This window comes from Synchiropus splendidus, chromosome 3 (genome assembly GCF_027744825.2).
Source record: "Synchiropus splendidus isolate RoL2022-P1 chromosome 3, RoL_Sspl_1.0, whole genome shotgun sequence".
NCBI classification, from domain to species: domain Eukaryota; kingdom Metazoa; phylum Chordata; class Actinopteri; order Syngnathiformes; family Callionymidae; genus Synchiropus; species Synchiropus splendidus.
The window spans coordinates 8,355,857-8,374,040 of NC_071336.1; the positions used below are offsets into that span (position 1 = coordinate 8,355,857).

An 18,184-nucleotide genomic window follows, 5' to 3' on the forward strand; every position below is an offset into this window, starting at 1 on the left:
TCCCCTCCAGTCCTGGTCCCACTTAGTTAAAAACCATGGAAGCACTGATGAAATTAAATGAGTTTAATTCCAACAAAGCAAGCTAATCATTCAGACAGGTGACATATTTTAAATGGTCGTTTCTAAGGTAGAAGTGAGACACGTTTGTCCTGCAGAAGCAACACAAACACTGTAAACGGTTAACAGAGCAGATAGACGCATTCACAAGGTCAAGCGGCTCAGTTTCCATTCCCATCTATGAGACACATGCAGTGTGAGAAATAATAATCTACATCCCTGGGAATTCCCTGAAACTTGACATGAGGTTTTTCTAACCAAGATCGTATTACAAAAATATGTATATCCACTCAGAAAAAAACAAAACAAAACAAACTAAAAAGGGCAGGATGAACCAATAGAAGCATGGAACTGCACTTTAAAACAAGATCAAGATTTAATGTAACCAATTTAACATTCAATCAAGCCCAAAGCTCAGCAGTAAAATTGTATTCGAGCGATATTGTTAAACCAGAAATCGAATCAACTTGAACAGCGGACTGACTCACCCTCCGTGTGAACAGACAAACTACTAAGAAGATTAATTTAAACTTCATAAAGAGAGCAGTCATTCATCCTCCAACATCAATAAAAAATAAAGCACTGGTTATATTTGTGAGCAGACACGGACGCTCGCTGTACATCAGTCTGTTGGATATGGTGAATGACTAGGTGCAGTGTGACTCCCTCGCCATTAATTCTGGGGGGGAGGCGGCGGGGGCGCAGGGGGCATACCAAATGGCGGCATGCCAGGGACCCCCATTCCCATCATTGTGACAAAGTTGGAAGGGTCCATGGGCGGAGGGGGTGGTGGCTGAGCATACATCATGCTCGCTGAGCCAGGAGGGGGAGGTGGCGGAGGAGGAGGGGCACCAGGGGGCAATGGTGGCTGGACTCCAGGCGGGGGTGGCACCATGGATGGAGTGCCCATGGGTGGAGGGGGCTGTGCTGCAGAGGCAGCAGGCTGCTGTGGCTGCTGCCATGGAGGCAGGCTGCTGGTGCCAGACGTGGTGGTGGTCGTGCCTGGAAAGTACATTGAAGCGTTAAAACACAAACATGTGACAGAGTTCCAGCAGGGCTGCCTGTTGCCACACGAAACACTTTGTGTTGACACATTATTGAAACAATTACATCTTTGACCTATTTGGGACTCATCCAAGATCTACGGTAATTTGCAGGCAAAAAGCTGCTACTTTTTCTTTAACGCAGTCTCAGCTTCAGCATGGAGCTGGAGGGTAGAGTACAGAAAACAAGAGTAGAAAGTGGCAGGAATATACACAGGTGAAAACTTTAAAGACAAGTGCAGTTCTTAAATTGAACAGCCCAGAAATTACGGTACATTCTGGCTGGCAAAAATATCTTTTTTTCCCCAGAGCAAGTGACAACAAGAGAGATTTATTGAAATAGGTCAGACACTAATGCTTAATTTTTTTAAAGTACCAGGATGTTGAGGCACTTCTTAATTCAGCTTGTATGCACTCACTCTGTTGCCATGGCAGAGGTGTACTAGTTGCCATACTGCTGGTAGGAGGTGGCGGAGGAGCCTGTTGTTGCCATGGTGGAAGGGGTCCTGAAGGGGGTGGAGGTGGCTGATTGTTCGGAGGCGGTGGTGGCGGGGGCATCATGCCCATTGGAGGAGGTAGAATACCTGCAAAAACATCGTCATGATTAGCTTGTTTAAGGTACAGTGAAGAATTTTTTCATTCACATGCACTTACCCATTGGGTGTCCATGAGGGCCGGGGCCCTGGCCCATGGGAGGAGGAGGCGGCTGCATCCATGGAGGAGGCATACTGTTGGGATTCGGGGGCATCGGCGGTCCACCCATGCCAGCCATTGGAGGAGGGAAACTGTGTGGTCCTCCAGGCATAGCATGATAGCCCCTGTTATCAGTGGGTCCTGAGCTCATCCAGGGAGGACGGCTCTGAAGTATACAGGAAAGCATTGAATCATCTACCGTCACACAATGAGGTAACTAAATAGAAAGTGCGTACCGGTGACGGCTGGTTACCACCAGGGGCAGAGGACCGAGGGCCACCACCTTGGCCACCTGAGTGTCCCCCACCAGAGGAGGGGACAGGGGCCTCTCCCAGCTCGGCCATGAGGGACAGATACTCCTTATCCATGCGAGCTTTGTCCTGGGCTGACTGTGGGGGTTCAGCAGTACCAGGGGGCCTGTGAGTGGAGAAGGAGCTACAGAAAGCAGCGAGGGAATTGGGTTAAATGGAAGACGAAAACAGGAGAACAAAACAGTCCAAGACTCTTAATTCAGTTATGAGTTCATGGTTACCTGGTGTACTTGCAGTCAGAGGAGATATGACCCGCTCCTCCGCACTTGGTACAGAGCGTAGTATTAGTGATGCTGCGTGGCTCCGAGTTCTGCCAAGGACGAAGGATCCTGATGACAGACATTTCGTGAATTTGTGAAACTCAATCTTCATCAGTTACAGTCATGAATTAAACATTTCTAAAAATCATTAGTTAATAATTGACTGACCTGTTGTCATCTTCCCTCAGGGTACCATTCAGCCTGGCCAGTTCTCTCAGTTGCATCTTCCGCAAGTCATTTTGATCCTCAGGAGTCTCAATACCTTGCTTCAGGATATTACGAATCTGCTCCACTGCTTTTTTCACATTCTCCATGGTGTTCGCAGTGACAAGTGCATGCAGGGGTTCGTCTTCTCCAGGCAGCATCTGTCCATCCTTCCGACCAACCTTCCCCTCTTTGACAGATCCTTTTCCACGAATCATGATTTTTGCACAACATTCCTTCTCAATGTTCTTCAGAGTGTTACCACTGTTAAAAAACACAAAAACAAAATACAAGTCCGAACCTACAAGAAGCTGATTGAAGAGAGTCATGCTGCAGAGGTCTTACCGAGGTCCAATGAGGAGTCCAACAAAGTTGATTTCTGGGTACTCATCCTGAGGAATCATGACTTTGTCATTAACTCTGGTGGCTGGAGGTCTGAAAACGGTAACACCAAATTGGTTACAGGTGAGAAATAATGCACTTCTGATCAAAAAGACTATCTGGAATTGGTGCTAAAAAGGTCTAAAGACAGCTCGGATCTACAAGAATTTTCAAACACAAATACGAAACCTGGGTCGGGGAAAACGCACAGCACAATTTACGAGTGGTACAATCTTAATAGCAGGATTCTTTGGCTTAGAGTCATTAAGTAACGTGGATTCAGTGCTGTCCATCACTCCAAGATTAAGAGGAATTGCCCATGTATCATTTACGCTTCGTTGACACGGGTCGCGTTCAATGCACTTAAAGGAGGGTTTCCACAACACCCACGTGAATCTGTCCCATGCTGTGTGTGTGTGTGTGTGTGTGTGTGTGTGTGTGTGTGTGTGTGTGTGTGTGTGTGTATGTGGTGTTGTTACTAAGAGAAAAATGTTTCTTGATTAAATTAAGCTCTCTCAATGATCACAACACACAAGTGCAGCAAAACAAATAAGAATTTTGTCCCTGCAAAAGCAAACGCGCACCTGAAATAAAATGACATACTTGTAATCAGCGGGAGGCTTGAAGTCAGGGTTGAGGCCAACCATTTCAGTGATGAGGGAGTGACGCTCTTCCTCAATCTTCTTACGAGTCCGATACTCACGTGTGTTCAACCTCTTGCCCTCACTGTTGTAGATGGGTTCTGGTGAGGGGGACCTGAAAATAAAGCAACATAAAAGAGATGGAGAAAGCCATCAGCACGTTTTCAGAGGTGGGGTGTTATTTTGAACAGCCACATTTTCCTGTTACAGCTAACCAAGCTTGAACAACCTTCAACTGTCCGGACTTCAGAGTAGCCATGCTATGATTTTATTTTTTTTTTTACCAAGGAAGAAAGTTAACTATTTAGAGGCCATCTTTACCGATGACCAATTATGGTGCAATCTCAAAAAAAAATGAGATTGTCACACAAGGAGCTCTGTGATGGTATGACCCAGTTTCATATACGTTGGGTTACCAGTATACCAATAGTAGACCTAAAAAATAACCTAATGGATCTTGGCGAGGAATAATTGAACGGCCAGAGTTTTAACCTGCAGACAGGATTGTTGGCCTACAAGAAAAGAAAGTGGACCTAAGAAAAAGGAAACCAAACAAGATTCCCAATCTTATGCAGAGTTGCTTGATGGTGGCATGGTGGTAGAGGTCCGTACCTCCCCATGGATGACGAGAACCTGTGCCGCTGTGTTAAGGAGGCTCTGCGCTTAAAAAAGGGGTTAGCTTGACGGGGGTAATTTGGGTTAGAGAAAAGGAGTTAAGATTAGATATCAACCTTTTCTTAAGCTCTTTTATCAGAGAGCCACATTTGTGTCCTGTGTGATGAGAAGACCCCCAAAAAAATCTTCCAACGACGACAACCTGAAACACGCTCATGTCGGTAATTTCCCACTTGTTAGGGGGATGGCTGATAGTAGAGTTGCTGTGGAAATGTCTGATGAGGACCAGAAAGTCATGACCATGTACCAGCAACAGCCAGGTTAGCTGAAACAAGCAACTTCCTGTGGGAACACATCTTAGGGCGCGATGAAAATTTTAAGAACACAAGGATGACGTCATCTAAACTATGAGACTCCATAGACGTTGAATTGGTATGGCTGCTCAATAGATTTGGTACAGGATATTTAATAGTGTATTAATAATGAAAGCCACCTTAACTTAAATGCACAGAAATAATCCTGTGAAATAAATAAGCGCACACAGCTAATCCACAAAAACACATTTCTGTCAGATATCAACCATTAGTGCACCCACTTCTCCATGTATTTGCACTGTTAAGGAGCACAGCTGTCATAATGCTACAAAAGAGAAGTGATTCAGACAAAGATGAAGGAAGAATATGAATGTTTTTCTTAGCTAGTTATTCTCTGTGGGCTCAATTGGTTAATAATGGAAAAAAACCTAAGCTGAAGAGCGAGAATATCAACCTGCTGCTAAAGCTTGCCACCAGTTGGCAGCTAAAATGTATATATACATTATACATTATATTAACTTAATTCCATTTCCTCCGGCAAAAACAACTCTGCCCTTTATTGGTGGACACCTTTGACCTTTCCCGCACTTAGGTGAACGATCCAGTGATCATATCATTGATTCCCTTCATCATTTGGGCCACACTTCCAAACAACTAAATAAATGTACCTGTCCAAACATTTAATTGAGCGCCTCCATTTACTAAAAACTGATACTAAACTGATTTTTGGTCTAAATGGAATTCACCCTCCAATCATTTTCAAATGATGAAAATTGATCCAACCCTGTCCAAAGAAGAAGTTATGAACCACTCGTCGATTGATTCTTTTAGTGATATGCAGGCACAACAGTTTGAGCAACAAAAACGCTATCTGGTAAAATCTTGGTGGGGAACAGAAATCCGAAATAAAATGCATCTTTTGTCTGGGATGAGGGACTAATGTTGAATGTCCTTTTGTGGTGCTAGTGCTTTAAATCTCTGCTTTCACAAGAAAAAATATGTAATCATTTTAGTTTTACCTTGTAGTACATTGTAGTGCTATATAACATCTACTGTACTGGATGTGTGTTTAATCTACTTTACAATACACGGCCTAATTTTTTACTTCATCAAGTACATAATAATGAATCTTTGTGGACAAAAACCCTTCACTGTCATGGCCGCTACAAACGATTGAAATAGTACAACTTCATAAGCTAGTGTCAGTTAAGGGCTACGTTACTGACATTCACATTTATGGCTGCAACTTAAAAAGCACATCTGAAACAATGAACATGTTTACCTATTACTGTGCTGGGAGTCAACCTTGTGTACCATGGTCTGATATTTACAGGTGTGTCAAGCTGACATGGAAAAAGAATCAAATATTTTTGTACTGAAGGTTTTAAACATCAAAGGAGCCTGTTAAAAAAATAACCATGACAACAGCTTCCACTGTCAGTTAAGGAATGAACATGACACTAGTTAGTTGTAACTTTCACATGCGGAGTCGAGGTAACTATAACGTTTATGACTTTATTTTTTTTTAACACAAAGGTCTTTCCAAAGAAAGGTCAATACACATTTAGATTATATAGTCCACAAAGATTCACATATCTGTATAAGGATGCATGAGAGCTAGGAGTGTGACTGACTGGATTGGTACTCAAGCACAACAGACACTGTTATTTGGGACAACTGGCTTCACTGACAGACAAGCCAAGAGTAAGATGCTGGGTCTCTGATATTGTTGGGTGGATGCTTGCCAGTATTGAGCAGAGGGGTGGACAACCGAGATGGTGAAAATGTGTCTTCATTTGAGAAGATAATTTTGTGCCTGAGACTGAAGTACTTTGTATACCGTAGTAAATATGTAGCATCTGAATGTGTAAATGTACGACAGATTAATAATATGGTTTTCAGAGATATTGCAGAAGAGGTGACCAAGCGTGGACACTGCACTCTGCAGTCAGACTCCACTCCTCCACATGCTTTTGCAACAATGTACAGATTAATTAATGATTTCACAGACAGTAAAAAACAGAAAGTTGCTAACAATGCTGCTTAACTGTCAATTATCAAATAACTTACTTAGCTACAACTACAGCACGCATGAATGTATTAAACATAGCCCTAAAGCAGGTTTTAGAAAGAGAAATGCCATCAGAACTAACCTATCACTAGTGTGACTATGCAACCACATTTAGCTCAATAATCATAAAACTGAAAAATAAACATCATTCTTCCAAAAAGACAATGTAGAGAAAATGTTACTGTTGAAAGGTTTAATCTGTTTCCGACCTGTCCTCAGGGTTAACAGGGATTCCCAGGTCTCCTGTACGCAGTTTACGAGTCAGGTCTTCGATCTGCAGTTGGACTGGAAGAATTCAGGTTAGGAAAGAAAAAAAGGATGGAGAGAATTGTGGTTAACACATCAAAATAAGAGACAACGCCCAGAACAACAGAGCACCGCCTCAATCATCATTACTGAGAGTCTGTTAAATCCAAAACACATCGCACAACATTTGACATGACCAAAAAGCATTCCAGAGAAACATGAGCTCTTATTCTCATTTCTAAGTTAGCAGTGAAATCACAACACAGACCTAAGAGCAATATGAACTTTGTCATAACTTGGCAAAGGAGCAAAATGTTGTGGTAACTGTACATAGACAAAAAAAATAATTTTAAGACTGAATATTGTATCGCTAAACTATCAACTGATCAACTCTGAAAGTCATATTTCTGGTCCTCAACAATCACTTTGTTGCAATATTGATTTATATTATCTAATTACTTTTTACCCCAGGTGTTTTTATCAGAATCAAAAAAACCTTCTGATTCTATTTATGTTTGTCGTTGCTTTACACATGTCTTTAATGCTTTGTGTTTGCTGCAAAGTGAGACAAATGTATTTCCCATCATAGGAAGAATAAAGGCTAGATAATCGAAGATAGCATTCATGGTTTTTGTCCTCTCCCAAAGGGAAATGCAAACATCTGAGAAAACATGGGATAATATTAGCAATCATCATAAACTTCTACAGCAGCTATAAAATAGATGTTGCCAGCTCCTCAGTGTACCTTATATGCTGATATTACATGAATTATGAATCTTCAAGATATACATCTCCGACTTCAATTTTGCCAAACCAAATATTTGCAAAATGCACAAAAAAAAAGAAAAATTATCAATTCCATTATGTGACTAGACCTATAACTGATTATCGGCACTAATCTTGAATGCTTAGATCATAAAAACAAAATCAGACACAGATGACACTCAAGTGGCTGACAGTTAAGCAATGAAAAAGAAAAAAAAGTCACATGCACGATCAATTTAAATTGCTGCAGGGGGTTCTCTGCGGATTATCAAAAAAATGCACGATACATAATTTTCATATTAAAAGGATATCCCAGTTGTTTCACTCGTAAGGGAGGCATTACTTAATGAGCAACGAAAAACTGAAGGAGGTAAAAATGAATGTTTACATACCAAGAAAGAACAACCATTACCAATGAGTGACGTCAATAACAAGGTCAGTTATTGAGAGATAAACATTTGCAAACACCCCGTTAGGGGTTGTGAAAGCAGTTCCGTTTGTGCCACACTGCTGCTGGATGGCATCTTTGCTTTCAAACGTACAACAGACGGCAAAAATACTGCAAATGAGCAAGATGGTTCAGTTGTACCAATTAGTAGAGTTGAGTTTGCCATTAAAGCAGCACTGCTCGCACTTGAACAAATATAAATATTAGCATACTTTAGTGTGTTAAGACATAATGAGATGCCTCCATGCACATTACAATACTGATGATGTGTAAGGGAACAGGCAAGACAGTGAGTTGTGACCTGTGGCTGGTAGACAGCAAGCATTGAGGTGTATTCACTGTTCTTGCATTACTCTTGATAATGGCTGCCCAAAGGTATGCAAATCTATAAACTGCCCAAGCATACATGTCAATATAGGAGACAATTACAATAATAATATTTTGAAAATTAAAAGGATGGGGTAAGAATTCGACGAACATCCTGTGTTGCAAGCTGTAACTGCCAACAACATGGAAAGGTGATCACGATTTTGAAGAAAATTACAATTCAAATTTCTAACCATATAGAAAACAAAGACATATTTCACATTGATAAAGACTTGACCCATGCTGCTTCACACAAAGCATAAATGACACGTTCTTGGGGTAAAGGGAGAAAGATGCACATTTCATTTCCATAGCAGTTTCAAGAGTACAAGTCCTCATGAACTATTTACCTATATAAGCCCGCTCCTGGTCCCGAGTCAGTCCGGCAGGAATAACAGTTGGCATGCCTGGTATGATTGTTTTCTGGTCAGGCGTCTCACTGCTCCATCGGCTTTTCTTTCTTTGTTTCTTCTGACCAAAATCTAAACAACACAAGAACGAAAATGAGAAGCAAACAAAAAACAGGCCACTGTGGATAAACATATCTGCGATATAAATGTACTAATGTTTATCAAACCTTAAACTGCATATCAACAAAAATGCATAATGCAGAGACACAATACTCAGCTGGGCAAGTAAAGGAATGAATCCTGCTGTGGGATTTGCACACAGTAAATTGTGAGATAAGACTTTTTGGAATGTGAAAATGTCAAGACTCGTTTCACCAATTTGAAATCACGCAAAATTCTAAACCACCTACGATGATTAAAGTAGATTAAAGCAGTCCATGCTTCAACAGCTGATGTTGGATGTAAACAAACCAACATCTGCACATACAGCTGATTTTACATATATGTATATGTGTACGTGTGTGTATGTGTGAGTGTTTTAGTGCTCGAATATTCACGACATTATATTATACAGAGTTACGGTTATAGCGCTCGACTATTTCAATATTATTAGACGCCTTTCACATGCGCCACACCGAGTCTCTTTATTTCACCGAAGTGGTCACGTGTGCAAAAGCAATTGCCGGCCAACTTAGCTAACGAAACAACACATTGCACTTTACTTTTTATGATTACCAATGAAAGATGTACATTGTATGTGGATGTAACGTATGGAGGACACCAAATAAATATATCCCTAATCTTAAATTAGGCCTGTGATCCAAAAGGCTAAACACAATATCGGCTAGCAAGCTATCGCTAGCTCACTTCCGATGTGACCGCACGTACCTGACTTGACGATCCCCGACATGGAGGGTTGTTGTGGTGCAGAAAAGCCAGGTACAGCATTGTACTGGTGACCCTGTGGGAATGGTCCGCTGGGCATAGCAGGTTGGAAACCGGGCATGGCAGAGAAGGAGGACGGCGGCCCTGGCGTAGGAATTAGCCCGTTACCCGCACCGGGCCCGGATTCGAAGCTTCGTTTTGCGCCGATGCTCGGGTGCAACTTTCCGAGTGGAGTCGCATTAGCACCCGTCGCCATTTTCACGCACTGTATGTAGTTACTTTCCTTCGCAGAAAAAAAGGTCGTCTGAATTGTTCTAAAGGATTCTTCAGGAATTGAATAGACCCCCTTGGTTAATAGAGTCAAAATGGCGCTTCCATGAAAGTCACAAAAGTGAATCCCATGTTAGTGGGAGGAGTCACTGAAAAATAAACGTCACTGAAGACACGTCTCGTCCCGTCTCCAAGATGGTACCTTATTGGTTTGAATTATTTCAAAGCAGTAACATGCGCAACGATAGGCTGTACGAGTTGTCAATCATACGTCGCGCCACCGACAAGACCAGGAAATGAAAAATCACTTGAATGGTTATGAGTGAACGTCAGAATCAGAATAGGATGAAGCATTTACACAGTGCGGCGTATGGTACAACGTTCCTTATGATTCTATGATTAATTAGATGAAGTGTTCATGAGTCTGATGGATTAGGAGTGAAAAAACTGTTTAAAATGGATCACAGGGCTAATTGGAGCACTTGTACCCGAATCTATACATTTGAGTGCAATGTTTACTTGAGATTAGTTGGATGTGTATATATAAATAAAACTGATATTGTCTTTCCTGTACTACACATTAAGACTCACAGGCCTCACAATTTAAACATTCATGTCAGCACTTTCATATGACGAAAGAATGTGTTCACACAAGTTTAATTTGAGACATTTTATTCAACTAACATTGACCCAGAATCACACAGCATTGACTAAAGACAGACCTTTATTTCTTCCTGTGTTACAAATCCAGACAATACAGATAGAAGGCAAAAGAGAGCAAATTGGTTTTACAATTCAACACAGCTGCATCCAGTAACATCAGAACAAAGTATTCTGGAACAGGTCTATTTACTAAAATTATCATGTGGAACAGATGCAGCATATACTTCCAAAATAAAACACGGTCAAGATACCATCGCTAAATATGTTCAGTGTACATAAAGTAGCCAAGGTTGTGTTAGACTAAATCACACATGCAAAAACCTCACATTAACTGAATGAAGAAACCAAATCAAACTAAGGTTGTGCTAACTAGGACATCAATTATTTCACAACTTTCACATTCATTCCACAAATGCACTTGTAATATGTACACAATATAACTCAAGCCTCTGCTTTTCTGCACAAATCTTAAGGAAAAAAAAAAAACAAGGTGAATTTTGCAAATCATGACTGTGTTAATCATGTACTTAAGCCTTTTCTGGAAAGATGTAGACCATCATCAAGGATCATCCCTGTGGCACAACTGATCATACCTACCTGCTTTAGGTTTAACTTGTACATGGCGGGGGTGGACAATGCTTAGTAGTTACCATACTGTGGTGGTGCAGCAGGCGTGCTATAGGCAGAGGTTCTTGAATGGTCATATGTGTAACCATTACCACCTGCTGAAGCTCTGTGAATTGGACTTCGGTCACGTGTGTAGAATGAGGGGATTGGTGCTGGAGGAGGAGGAATAGGAGAATACTTGTATGGGTCCACGCTCGCGTGAGGCAGGTGTTCCCTCATAGCTGTGGACGGGGTTGTTGCTGTGGCAGGCAAGGGGACAGCGCGTTGTTCCTCGTAATAATTGCTTCTGTACGAATTGGCCCTGTATTTGTCATAGTAGTCCACGACTCCGTACGGATTTCTTTCCACGTAAGGCGACCGTCGCATTTGGTAGGCTGGTACCGCGCCGTATTGTGAGTCGGTTCCTCGGTATACTTCGTTGTTGCTGTAAGCAGGCGGCGGGCCGTATCTCATCTCGCCCTCGTAGCCCGGGCCACTTTTGTACCCTGCGGCACTGCTGTTTTGATCGGAACCCCAGTTATAACCAGGTGGAGGAGCGTATCCGGCTCCATACTTCTGCTCGCCGCTGTAGCCCGGATGATAACTGCCGTAGTGACCACTTCCCCCATATCTGGGGGCATCGTAGCCCTCAGACACTGGCTCCGAGCCGTTTCTGTGGAAACCATTTTGGTCTAGAGGACATTCTTTGGACCAGTGGCCTTCTTGCCCGCAACGATAACAACCCGATCTGTCTCCCATTCCCGGCGCAGTACGCAGGCGGCTAGTCGAAAGCTTCACGCTCATCAGTTTGCCTTAAAAAGAAAACACTATGTAAGGACTTGTGTCTGCATTCATTCTCATAATACATTAAGACACCTATGCATCGTTTGTCAAGACCACCCCAATATACAGTAGAACTCCCCTTGTTACTTTTTAAGCACCGACTAAGCTGAAATAATTAATGGAATGGCTTACATTCTATGACAAAGAAAACTTCAATTAAAATATTTACTGAACATATTGTCTACACACAGAACTATATCCTGCTTATATGACCCGAATTATATATCAAATGAGCCGCAGTTAGAATATGGGCAGCGCAAAACCTTTTTTGCAGTTGTGTTCACTGTACTCCTTCGAAATATATGCTCAGTTTTAAAACTGCACACGGTTTTTGAGATACGTGCTGTAGCATAAAGTGCTGCCTAATGTTTTGTCAAGCATGTGTAAATCAACGAATTATGCAGGGGCTCTGACTGTTAGTTGCAATCTCCTCAAAACTATCAGGTGCATTACAGAGGAACATGTTCTCTGAAGTAACATTGTTGAGATGTGAGCAACAACAAATCTCTTCAAGCCAGTAAAATATCCTTTGTTAATATTTAGACAACTAGACAACATGGATACATAATGCCATTAAAGATAGCTTTCAGCATACAGTGTTTCTTTGTCACAAATCTTCTGACACTCTTACTTACCTGATAATGGAGAAAAACTTACCTTTCACTCACTAAAATAAAAACACATTTTATCGTTAAGTACATTAGCCCATTCAACCCTGCCCATTGAGTTCACCTTTAAATGCCGAGTTGTCTAATTGATTAATGGCCTCCGTTGCATCCTCGATTCGCGCCATGTGAACAAATGCAAAGTTTCTCACGATGTCACACTCTAGCACTGTTCCAAATTCTTCAAATTTGGCTCTGAGCTCTTGATTGCTGCAAGCAATGTTGCTAACATGCAGCTTGGCAGCTCCTCTCGACTTGCCACGACTCAACTCCACATTCATTGGTTGCCCGTTTAGCTCGTATTGGTGGAGTTCGCGGATGGCTTCTTCTGCTTCAGTTTTGCTGTCCATGTGCACAAAACCGAAGTTTTTAACAATGGAGCACTCTGAGATCTTGCCATACTGAGAAAACAGTGAGCGAAGCTCATCAGGTGTGGTCTCTTCCGAAAGGTTTCCAATGAATATTTTCACCATTGTGGCGTTTCCAGTTATCTGCAGAAAAATGGGGAGAAATAACATAAATTCAACGAATATTCTCCACCACAAACACAATAAATCGCATGAATATTGCCCAAGCAGTGAGGGGTGAACAGCATTTCAGCGGGTGTTTAGATACGATTCTCCTCTTAGAAGCAATATTATTACTTTCATTACAAATAATCTGATATGTAAGAACGTCATTGTTATGACACACATTGACTTTCAAATGTAGAACATCCATATTTTCAATTACTTCATTCAATTGAACGCTAAATTAAGTGGGAAGTGTAAATCAAGTTGTCTACCTTCAGATTAACCGTATTTAAAATAATAAATTAAATATTCCTCTGCTACTGAACAAAATGTCCCATTCATATAAGGCCTACATTTAGAGTTTCAAGTTATAGTCACAAAGTAGCGCACACACTACCGGCAGCTCGAGGCCCAGCCGAGTGTAATCTTTCGAGGAGAGACTGGTCAGGCGACTTAAAATGATGTGGGGACGTGCAGTCTAGTCAAGTTGACGTTAAAGATTTAAATTCGCTCAATATACTCAATCGTGTTGCCATTGTGCTCGATACTACAACCGCGTGAAGAGCATCAGATGCTAACTAGCATAGCTTCACGTCCAGACAATACCTCCATACATAATCCAGTTCCATTTCAATAATGCAGTGCTTGCAAATTAATACAAACTTACATATTGCCACAAAACAACAAAAAACGCTTAGGTATTATACGGATATGTTCTTTCATAGTTAGTGGCAATCTTCAGTCGATGTCCACCATTAACCTATGGAGGAAGCGACACACGTCGCATCGCGATCTTACCAACCCGTTAGTTTGCTCATTTCTTAAAAAGGTAAGCATCTAATCGAAAAGAATAACCAATACCGTATGTACTGTGCAGCCACAATCGCTACGACCACATATTCACATACCTTATCAGAGCTACTGTTCGCGTGTCGAATCTCCGATGGGAAAATGGCGGCTGTCGTTTCTCAACAGGGACGCTACCACTTCCGGTGTTTAGTCGACACCTCAGCCCAAAGAGGGCGCTCTTTTACCAACACAACATTATAGCGGACACAACTTCACAAAACCGTTCGTTGTTAGTCTGTATAACGGCTTCGATTTAATGTGGCTGTGAAACCGTTAAAAATCTTTATCTCGAAGCAGGTGGCTAGCTAGAATTCCTGATATGCGCCAACGTCTTCTTTATAGCCTTCCTCTTAAATATCTGTTGTCAATCAAAGCTTTGAAATGTGGAGAACAAAGTCAAATTTAGGTGCTGGCAACTGGTTATTATTAAAAGCTGGACGTTCAGGGCTTCATTTTTCAATAAGTAAATGGAAATTAATTACATTTGAGACGTAAACGACAGCTACAAAAGTGGGTAACACTTTTAAGTTACTCAAGTCAACACAAGTAAACTAACTGTCCTGCATCATTTATATTCAACTAAATAAGAACTTCTTTGGAAAGTCTGGATAAGTCTTCCTTGCTTGTGCATTTCTACTACACGCCTACTTAAGGTCATTTATGACTCATGTTTACCTTTATGAAAGGGGAACACAATATGTGAATTATTTAAGAAATGATCAGCATGACCAGTGTAAAAAATATAAAGTGCTTTTATTTCAACAACATCAGCTTGTTTAGAACACAGAAACCTGTCGAAAAACCATAAACAAGTGAGGTTAATGAACATTCTTTTTGTACTTGCCCTTTCATTGTAAAGCAAATCAATAATGTCTTAACTTTATCGATGGAAATCTGGGAATGCTGGAATGGCTCTTCATCACTCCGTCATGCCCCCAAAATATGTATGCATCACACACAAGAAGATCGCATAGTGTGGAGAATAAACAAAATAAATGTCATGGCCACTTCCCTGTTACAGCGTATTTGTGCTCATAACACATTCTATCAGTAAGTGTTTGGCATCCACCGGACCCTTCCTTTCCAAAAATGCTTCATTATCAAATTAGATCAAAACTCAGCTGAAACGGAACCGAAATGCAACTTGTTGAAAGAAAATGTTGATCAAAATTATATCAAAACCATTAGCCTAAATCTGAGTGTATAGTCAGTGGACAGGAAAGGAAGATGGTAAACAACATGTTACTTGTCTTCTGTAGTGAAGTCAGACATCTAAATATTATACAGGAAATAAGCCCCTGGAAGAAGAAGAGAGTCGATTAATAACAGAATGTCTTTTCAATGACTCCAAGTTAACCTTCGATTATGAGCTCCAACATTTTTTCAAACTATTTCAACAGTCACAATTATCGTATTCATAAATACATCAACATATGAAACTTAAGGAATCTGAAAGTCATCGTAAAATAAATCAACAAATACTTGAAAAAGAATATTCATCTCCATAAAGGTAGTCTGCAATCCATAAAATAACACTGGTGCACGTCAGCCAGCCTTGTGTTTCAGCACAAAAGACAGCTAAGTAAAACATGAGCACTCCCATGGAATTCAAACTCTGATTTAGATGAGACTTGGATTGACAGTGTGATTAACTGGTCCATTAACTTTGTTTTGTTGATGATCAATAGTCAGTCACATCTGTCCACTTGTTTTGTTCTGCTTAACTTTTTTTTTCATGAGATCTGCAGAATCCACAAGTCAGCCTTGTGCATGCTCCCTACTCACATCTTTATCTTTTACGTCCTCCTATGACATATCCATGAACCTCAATTTATTTCTTGAGGAATAATGTTTCTGCCATAGAATCTGTGCATAGCTGAAAATGTTTCATGATTATCAGTCACTCACACGTGTTTTGGCTCTAGTACAGTGCGTAGCGCTGCGCATAGGGATCCTTGGAGGTTGGATCCTGGTAGGCGCTTCTGCCAGACACAGGTGACTGCAGTGATCGCTCGTAGCCAGACTGGGTAACTGACGCTCTTCCGATCGAGCTGTATTCTCTTGCATAGTATATGGCGGACGGTAGAACGTTGGCGCGGCACTCGTACGTATCTAAGGAGGAGAGCTATGAAACAGCTGGAGGAGGTCTCGGAGGGGGAGGAATATATGATGTGCGACGATCCACAAAACAGCTTGAGCCATAAGGTTGACCACTGTACTTCTCATAATAGAACAAACTGCTATTGAGACAGTTCTGACCATACATCGTGATCTCTCCACTGGTCTGCTGCCATGCGTATCAGAATGCTCAGAGACAGCAGGTCCCCGGCACACTGCCACTGTAACTCGACCGATTATACATCGAGCCACCCATGTATTCAGACATCGGCGGGCTGCCGATACCTAAACCTGGATGACCACGTTGAAAGCTGCAGTCGCTGCGAGCTGTCATCATACTGCTTCTATCACTCCGACTGGCTAGGCAGTCTTTCGACCAGTGACCGTGTTTCCCACAGACGAAGCAGCCGGTATGATTTATCGTGACAAAGTGGGTGAGAGTCACCCATTTCCCATTCTCGGAACAGTGCGAAGCCGACTGGTAGACAGCTGTACACTCAGCAGCTTGCCTTGTGAGAAGAAAGAAGACATGCATGAGACCGTCAAGTCGTCACCGTCGCACAGACGGCTCTCACCGCTATCAAACAAGTCTAATGCAGATCATCGGAAATCATAGAACAGTGCAAACGCTTAAGTCAAAGTCCAGTGTCCACATTTGAAGATCATTACGTTGCCCCAGAAAATATAAATCAAAATAGGTCTCCACAATGGTTCACCTTTAAAGGCTGTGTTGTCCATCATACTGATGGCATTCATGGCATCCTCCACCTGCTCCATGTGGACAAAGGCCAAGGTCTTTCACAATGTCACACTCAGCCACCGGCCCGAATTCCTCAAACTTAGCCTTCAAGACCTCTTGTGTGATATCATCACTCAGGTTGCTGACATGAAGCTTTTGAGGATGTCACACTGGGAGACTTCACCATACTTCTCAAATAATTCACGCAGCACTGGCTGGTGTCGCTGGCAATGTTACCAATGAAAACCTTCACCATGTTGATGGTTTAAGTTTCCTGTAAGTTTCAATCACAACAAATCAGTAGCAGCAAGCCAGAACACTGGAATGAATTGTAGAGATCATTCACTGTGGGTCAGTTCTAACTTGAAAAAGTTGTAACATTTTGACAGGAGAATGAATTATTTGGGATGACGGGTCAATATTTCTTCAAACAAAGGCATGTTTTGCAACATACTCTATAACATACTATTGCTTTTCAGTTCACTTTAACTTATAATTTTCATTCTACATTGTGTCATTTTATCACAGTAGTGGTTGGTTTTCAGGTGCGCCAATTTATAAACACGAAAATAACAGGAAAATACACATGAGATATCTGTAGAACCAATTAAAATGCAGATTATTTCACGTAAAATAGGAGAGTAACAACTTCATTAAAACAGTCAAAGCGATTTGCTGCAAAACAAATGGCGCTAATACTGAGTGCTAAGACTTAGCTACAGGGACAGTGCAGCAATCCCTAATTTCATCATCAGAATTTCACAACTAATGACGGCGCAAGTCATAACAGCATCGAGCATGACGTTGTTTACACTTGTGTCAGCGGCAGCGCAGTCTCACCCGCGACAGGAAGAAGGCCTGTGCACCGCATGAAATGGCGCCGTTTCTTCTTCAGTTCTCCGAACCATAGCGAACACCTCAGTGCCGCCCTCTATGGACATGAAGGTAAATCAACAGCAATACCAGCGCGTTGTTATTGATGTGAACGCGGCAGTGTTCCTCAGATAGGCTGATAAACATTGAGTGCCAGAACTGATAAAAAAGAACCCTGCTGTCGGAGGGCGGAGTCTGTGAGTGGTGGAAATCCTTCCTGCACAGGAAAGTCATAACTTGAGGCACATGGACCCAGGTGATGCATAAAAAACGATTCATTACTGCAGAGAAATCAGCCTCTGAAGCATTTCAATTCCCTGTGGTGCACAGGAGCAAAATTCCGCACCATTTATATAACAATTCATGGGATGGCATCATTTTCAAATACTACTACAC

General features: G+C 41.7%; 2 protein-coding genes and 1 pseudogene across 2 annotated transcripts; all 3 read right to left on the minus strand.

Annotated features, from left to right (window-relative positions):
• Positions 1-414: 414 nt before the first annotated feature.
• On the minus strand, positions 415-10,058 carry sf1 (splicing factor 1). The gene is made up of 11 exons (XM_053858307.1): positions 9,654-10,058; positions 8,766-8,897; positions 6,800-6,875; positions 3,553-3,705; positions 2,914-3,003; positions 2,533-2,832; positions 2,326-2,433; positions 2,030-2,228; positions 1,755-1,959; positions 1,520-1,684; positions 415-1,059 (listed from the first exon to the last, which is right to left on the minus strand). The coding sequence occupies exons 1-11, from the start codon at positions 9,904-9,906 to the stop codon at positions 731-733; spliced, it is 2,010 nt and encodes a 669-aa protein (XP_053714282.1). The 5' UTR covers positions 9,907-10,058; the 3' UTR covers positions 415-730.
• A 568-nt stretch (positions 10,059-10,626) lies between these two features.
• rbm4.1 (RNA binding motif protein 4.1) lies at positions 10,627-14,282 on the minus strand. Its single transcript, XM_053858308.1, has 3 exons — positions 14,118-14,282; positions 12,765-13,188; positions 10,627-12,001 (listed from the first exon to the last, which is right to left on the minus strand). The coding sequence occupies exons 2-3, from the start codon at positions 13,168-13,170 to the stop codon at positions 11,223-11,225; spliced, it is 1,185 nt and encodes a 394-aa protein (XP_053714283.1). The 5' UTR covers positions 13,171-13,188; positions 14,118-14,282; the 3' UTR covers positions 10,627-11,222.
• A 244-nt stretch (positions 14,283-14,526) lies between these two features.
• On the minus strand, positions 14,527-17,171 carry LOC128755929 (RNA-binding protein 4.1-like; annotated as a pseudogene).
• Between the last annotated feature and the right edge of the window lie 1,013 nt (positions 17,172-18,184).